Source organism: Schistocerca piceifrons, chromosome 2 (assembly GCF_021461385.2).
Source record: "Schistocerca piceifrons isolate TAMUIC-IGC-003096 chromosome 2, iqSchPice1.1, whole genome shotgun sequence".
Classification (NCBI taxonomy): Eukaryota; Metazoa; Arthropoda; class Insecta; order Orthoptera; family Acrididae; genus Schistocerca; species Schistocerca piceifrons.
In genome coordinates, this window is record NC_060139.1 from 841,319,287 (window position 1) to 841,326,666 (window position 7,380).

The 7,380-nt window shown below is 37.8% G+C and overlaps 1 protein-coding gene across 1 annotated transcript; it reads right to left on the minus strand.

The window, feature by feature from the left end:
- Positions 1-5,020: 5,020 nt before the first annotated feature.
- On the minus strand, positions 5,021-7,045 carry LOC124775919 (ankyrin-3-like). The gene has a single exon (XM_047250763.1). It carries the CDS (start codon positions 7,043-7,045, stop codon positions 5,021-5,023), a length of 2,025 nt encoding a protein of 674 aa, XP_047106719.1.
- Between the last annotated feature and the right edge of the window lie 335 nt (positions 7,046-7,380).

Sequence of the window (7,380 nt, forward strand, 5' to 3'; positions counted from 1 at the left end):
ACGGTACATTGCCAGAAAGCAACCATCAGGATCATATTTTCTGTCTACCTGCTGCTCGCGTTAACCAAAATGCAATTGGTATTTTAGATCGAACCTTTTTCACTGATGAAGTCTGGTTTCGTTAACTCACAAAATTCACGAATTTGGTCATCAGAAAATCCACATGTCTTAAGAGAAACGCCATTGCACGCAGAGAAAATCGGAGTGTGAGTTGCCATAGCGCGAGCAGAAATTATAGGACCGATCTTTTTCGATTCTACCATCACTTCCGATGCCTATTGTTCCATGTAATTTACCCATTTATTGCCCTGCTGAATGAAAATGAAATCTCATTCATTTTCTAACAAGACAACGCTACTGCTCATACGGTACACCAGTGGCTACGACTTTTATATTAAATCTTTGGAGACCGAGTAATTAAAAAAGGTACTTGACGCCCACGCTCACTGGATCGGTCTCCGCCCAAATATTTCCTTCGCTGTGTGGTTAAAACATTTGAGACAAGAAGAAGCAGATGAGACAAGAAAGAGGTAAACATTTGCAGCAGCTTCTTTGATATTGCTGAGTACAGTGTATTTAATTGTATTTAATGTAAGTAATTAATTTCATTGTTTTACTTGTAATAATGTAGAATCGCGCCTCCCAACATTACTGCAGCCACTAGCAGTGAATCCCTGCCCCTATCTTATACAGCGACATGAATGTGTTGCCAACCTTACGCACACCGCAATGCGAAACACGCGGAGCTTGCCGTTGCGGAGTGACTTATGGAAGCAGTGTAGATAACGTTCTAGTAATTAAGCCCAAAGCAAGAAAATAACTGTTTACCCAGTAACAATTGCTCTTACAGTACGGAAAATCGTCATTGGAAATCAGATAGAATAATTAATGACCCAGGAACAAATGTTTTGGTAGTGGTTTGCAGGAGATGATCTAGGGCGAAATCTATAATGAACCAAATGCTGAAATAAAATTTGTTCTATTCCATCATATATTCATATCATTATTTGAAAATAGTTTTCCACATAACCTGATCAGAAAGGACAGCAAACTGCCACGTAAAAAACCATGGCTCACTAGAGGGACTAAAGTATCTTGCAAAAGGGAAAAGGGAAAGTATCTGGTGGCCAGAACAAGTAAAGATCCTGCAGCAGTTGCACACTACTCAAAATTACTTAGAAAAGTTGTTAAAAACTCAAGGAACATGCACTTTACGTCATAAGCCAGAAATTCCGACAGCAAACTTAGACTATATGGAAAGTGGTGAAATGAGAGACAGGACAATTGGCTACAGAACAAGCTAACATCTCTATTAAATTAAATGGAAGGCTTATAAACAATGTGTCACATGTTGCAGATACGTTTAGTAATAATTTCTTAAATATTTTACACTACAAAGTATAGGGACAACAGTTTAAGAAAAAAATCACAACAGTATGTAGAAAAAGCAACTCTCATAAAATTCCATCATAAGAATGTATGACCAGCTTCTCCTTCTGAAATTAAGAAAATTATATATTCTCGCAAAAAAAAGGTTCATCTGGATTTGATGGTGTTTCCAACAGAGTAACAAAAGCATGTTCCTGTATAATAAGCCCTACCTTAACTGAAATATGCAATACAGCATTAACTCAAGGCATTTTGTCCAGAGTGATTGAAATATGGTGTTGTTCAACCACTCTACAAGAAAGGTGATTGGAAAGATGTAATTAACTATCAACCTGTTTCACTACTGACATCATTTCCCAAAATTTTTGAGAGAGTGGTGTATTCTAGAATAGTATCCCAACTGAGCAACAATAATATCCTCAGTAAATCGCTGTTTGGAGCTAAGAGGAGTTGGCAGTTGATATTTTCTGTGACCTATCCAAGGCATATTATTGTATAAATCACAGAATTCTCTTAGATAAACTGAGGACTTACAGAGTCGATGATATAGCCAACCAGTGCAATATCAAATCAAAAACTGCAGGAAATTGTACTTAGTAATTTAGCCAAAGTAATCAGGGAAGATTCTTCTGACTGAAGAGAAATCACATATGGAGTTCCTTAGGATACAAACATAGGTCCACAATTGTTTGTCAAACATGTAAACAATCTTCCACGTAGTATACAACAAGCAGAATTAGTTCTTTTTTCAGATAACATTAATATTGCAATCAAACCAAGCATACATACAGCAACAGAAAAAACTGTAGATGATTTTCTTTAAAGTATCGCTGCCTGGTTTTCTGCGAATTGTCTCACTCTCAATTTTGAGGTGTCCATATCAACGAGAATTTAAATGGGAGAAAGCGCATTTTGAAACTCTTAAAGCAACTTAGTTCAGCCACGTAAGCTCTTAGTGTCATTGGAAATCTTGAGGGGAGAGAAATCAGTAATTTACATATTTTCATTTAATAGTGTCAAATAGAATAATGTTTTGGGAAACTCATCTTTAGGAAAGGGAGCGTACGTTGCTAAAAACCATGTTGTAATAGTAATATGTGATGCTCACTCAAGATCATCTTGTAGACATCTATTTAAGAAGTTGGTAATTTCCACTAACACTTCACAGTATATCTTTTTCCTTACGAAACTGTTGTAGGTAATCCACTGCAGTTCAAAAGGAACAATAATGGATATAATTACAATATGAGAAGAGATAAGTGAAATACATTACTCCACATTCAGGGTGTCTTTAGCACAGAAAGGGGTGCTCAATACTGCAACTGAAATGTTTGATCATTTGCCCAATGATGCAAAATATCTGAAACACACTGAAGGTTTCTCCTTGACAATTCCTTCTATTCTGTAGATGAATTTCTATTATTTTTATGTGTAAATGGTGGTGGGTAGGAATTACTAGCTTACATTTGTATATTTAAAAAAACACATGAATGTTCAGCTTGGAGCCATATTTACAAATTAATTTCTGATATGGATGTGATATTACTTCTTCCACCTCACTACAATTTATTGTGCAAGTGATCTGTGGAACATGAAACTAACTAAACCTCCCCTATTTTCTGTTGAAGTGTCCTATATCTGTATGAGATGTCACAGAACCAAAACAAATAATTGAATTATATTCAGGGGCAATGTAGATGATGTAAATAATGTTTGTATTCAGCAAAACCAAATGGTGATAGTATTGTTTCAATTTGTTAACCATGTCTCTTTAGAGACCTTACATTTCCTACACTCACTTTCGAATACATTTCCTGTATGATGATATGATTCAGATGAGCTGCAATTTACAGAATCACAATGGAAGATACATTGTTAATTTCCATGTAAACTGTATGCCTTTGTCAAAATTTGGGGTGAGTTCCAAATCTTGTGATCAGGTATTCAACATTATTGGCTGCATAACAAGTAGCAGTGATCACTTAAACAGGCTTTTATAGGTACATATATTGATAACTATAAATCTTTTTTTCTAAATGTGAAATAACAATAGGAGTTAAACACCAGTGAGTTAATACACTTGAGGAAACAGTTATTCCACTTTTTCCAAAATAGTGTATTTTCTCCTAATTTAACTATGTTAAATTTAGTTTGTGTCAAAGAAGAAGAGAAAGAGAAAGAGAGAGGGAGAGAGGCAAAGAGAAAGAGAGAGAAATTTTAGTAGTCTATACTGGGAGCTACCAGAAGTAGAAAATGTTCACATACTACATCAAACCACATTTGCATAATTCTTCCATATACAGATGGATAATAAAACCAAGTTATAATGAACAAACATAGTTGGCTACTCAAAAGGTTTTAAGCCCTCCATACTCTGTGCCACCCCACGCTATATTCACCTACAGATTAATTTTAACTAATTGTCCTCATCGTCTGATGGTTTCTAGAAACTGGTATCACAATCATGAAAGAGTAATAATAAAAAATTATAGGCATTTACTGGCAAAAAACCTCTTATTTGACACATTGACTGCTGTGTGGCCACAGCCGTCACAGCAGAATGGTATGTCTGATGTCATGTGAATTTGGCAGCCACAGTAGAGCCTTATGCCTAATGCCATGTGCCTGACCTGTCAATGGAACATCCATCACTAAGCATGCAGCAGTCAGCATGTTATAGCTATACATAAATAAAAAATGAGAACTATTGAGGTATGCTTTGATTATGTTCCCATTTGTATCCATTATGTCACTTTTTCCATTTTCACTTTTAATCATTACTGCTGTTACTTGTGCCTCAGTAATGATTCCAAATCAGACAGTTATGGGCATTGTACCTATTTTAATGTTACCAGTAGCTGTTTATTTAAACTGTACAAGTTTTATATGTGTAAGTACATTAATTGGAAGTTCTCAGTTGGTTTCATGTTTTATTATAAAAGTACTTTAGGTGGTGCAAATACAACAAAAGCTGCTAGAAAGTTGTGAGTAGATTTCATAAACACAAGTAAAGCTTAGATCTATACAGTTTACAAATATGCATAGACTAAATACAAATTATTTTTTTCTATCCTGTAACTCAAGTTACCATACATTTTAGACCAAATTTTTTGTCATAAAGACCATTATTTTTTATTTGCTGTAGAAATGCCCGAAATCTTCATTCAGCTATTATAAAATGAGAATCGTAAGATTCAAATAGTTCACAAATGTCAACTGCAGTATATATCTTAGCAGCATCCCATATAGTTATTTCAATAAAGGGAATAATTTTCTGTTATTTTAAAATACATCTTAAAAACGAAACTTCGTTCATTATAAAATGTCATCTTGAACACGATTCTCACAGTTAACAAATTGTATAGCTGATGTGCTGTTCTGGCCTTGTGTGGTTTGAAAAGAAATATTTAACACACTTATCATGGTATCTTCACATTCTTCTAACTGTAAGCTGAGAGATAACATAAAATACATATGGAAATAACAGACAAAATTGTGATTACAAAAACACTAAAATATACTTTGACAGTGTGCAAAATAACAGAAAATGAATATCAATTCACATAATTTGAACTACTTCTGTCAGAATACTCAGTGATATGAATGAATAATAAACAAGTATTCTTCTCCATTACAAATCACAAAACAATTCACAAAGTTCTTCATATCCATTTCTTGAAGCTATTTCTGTCATGGTTTCTTTGTTTTCATTCTTGCAGTTTTTTATGGCAAAAAATTCTGCATATTTTATCACTTTTAATTCGTTTAACTCTTTTATCACTGTGTTATCGTTCCCGCTTATTCTAATGAACATACATTCAATCAATTTTAGAGTCTCTGCAACTTCTTTTTTTCCTCCTTCTTCGGCGAAATGTAGTGGTGTCTTTTTACCTATTTTGGTTCTTGCATTGTATACTGCACCATTTTGCAATAAGGCGCACAGTATTTCATGATGCCCAAATTTTGCTGCGTAATGTAGTGGAGTAACGCCATTACTGTTGCTCAAATTAATATCAGCCCCATTTTTAAGCAAAACATTAACAACGGCCAAATGTCCTTTCCAAGATGCATGGATAAGCGGTGTTCCATACTTCACACTGCTGCTGTTGACTGGTGCCCCATCCTGAATACATTTTTCAATTTCAGCACACTTAGATTTTTTCAGAGCTTGAAATAGCGCTTCAGTAGCACGCAATAAGGCATTTATATTCTCGTTCCTTTTCTTCGCAGCAGTCTCTGAGACGGTCATGTTACCTAAGTAGGGGGCAGTCTTCACATCATAATGTGCACCATTTTCTAACAGCCATCTTGCAATGACGGGCTCATCACACTGTACTGTAACATGGAGTGCTGTTTCATTATGGAGTCCCCTTGCATTTATATCTGCTCCGTTTTCGATGAGAGCTCTCATGGTATTCAGTTTAGAGGCCTGCATCTGTGCACTCGATAGTCCCGACTCTTTGAGAAGGACTTGGATGGGACCCTGATGTGCTGCAAAGTGAAGTGGCGTCCATTTTCTGTGATCAACTGCACTGACTTTGGCTCCTTTTACCAAAAGGTATTTAACGACTTCGACGTTACAGTAGTCTGCTGCGAAATGCAATGGTGTAGTTAGCTCGTGAGTCTTCACATCAACTTCTGCACCCCTAGCGATAAGAATTTTTATGGTATCCAGATGGCCCTCGTAGGCGGCGCTATGCAGTGGCGTCCACATTCGATTATTAGTGACATTAACGTCAGCTTTGCTTTCGATCAGGATGTTTACTACAGCAGTGAAATTGTTACGTGCAGCAAGGTGTAAGGGTGTTGTTCCAGTCCTGTCCCTCGTATTCACGCTAGCACCTTTCGCAATCAAAAGTGTGGCGATTTCTGCTGAGTTTTCGCTCTGTGCTACACTAAGCAATGGCGTCCATCCGTCGTTATCTCTCACATTCACATCTGCCCCACTGTTTATCAAAAACTGACTTACTGCGGTGTGTCTATTTTGTACGGCCAAGTGCAATGCAGTGGAGCCTTCTCCATTCTTTGCGTTAATCGCGGCCTTATTCTGGAGCAGCAGCTTTGTTATTTTGATATTTCCCTTTTTTGCTGCGAAATGTAGTGGTGTCGAACGCTCCGAATTTCTGGCATTTACAACAGCACCGCTTTGCACAAGAAATTCGGCTACGTCTTCGAAATTCTGCGTCACAGCGACAATTAGCGGAGTGTCTTTCCTGACGTTGTCCCCGGCATTCACGTCTGCATTCGCCGAAATCAGTGCCTTCACTACAGGCAAATGTCCGTGGTGTGCTGCAAGGTGTAACGGATATACTCTGGAACTACTCTTGGCGTTAACATTAGCGCCTGCAGTGATCAAAGTTTGCGCGATGTTTGGGTCAGCAATTCTGGCCGCTGAATGTAACGGCGTCAGACCCCTTTCAAGGACCCCCACTGGAGAAGGGGCAGATGCTTCTGCATTTACATCACAGCCCTTTTCGAGAAGCGCTTTAATAATTTCCAAATGGCCTTGCTCCGCAGCAATGTGGAGCGGTCGTACCTTAAAACAGTCTGCTGCATCGGCGTCTGCTCCTTCCGCCAGCATTCGCAAGACAGCTTGCAAGTCGCCGAAAGCTACTGCTGCGTGGAGTTGCTCTGTCTTGCTGTCGCTCGCGAACATTGTTCACAGAATATGTCGCGGAGACTAACACGGAGAACCACCGCACTGTCACACACGCGCACTACCCTCCGGACAACACTCCACACTGTCGCATCTCAAACTGACGTTCTCCCCACACAAGCACTCATATAAAAGATGTACGCCATACAGGTTCACCAACATTTGAGACACTAAACCATCTTAGGAATACAGAAGCAAGAAAAACTTCCTTACAGAAGTAGCCAAGCTGCTACTATCGCAAAATAACACTGAAAAGCCACACTGAAATATTAATAGGCTACTATACTTCTACACTGGTAAGATACGTTCCCGTAACAGTGCTGGTCAAATACATT

Bases quoted from the DNA above. Each gene is read 5' to 3' on its own strand.
- LOC124775919 (XM_047250763.1), bottom strand. From the start codon at position 7,045: ATGTTCGCGAGCGACAGCAAGACAGAGCAACTCCACGCAGCAGTAGCT.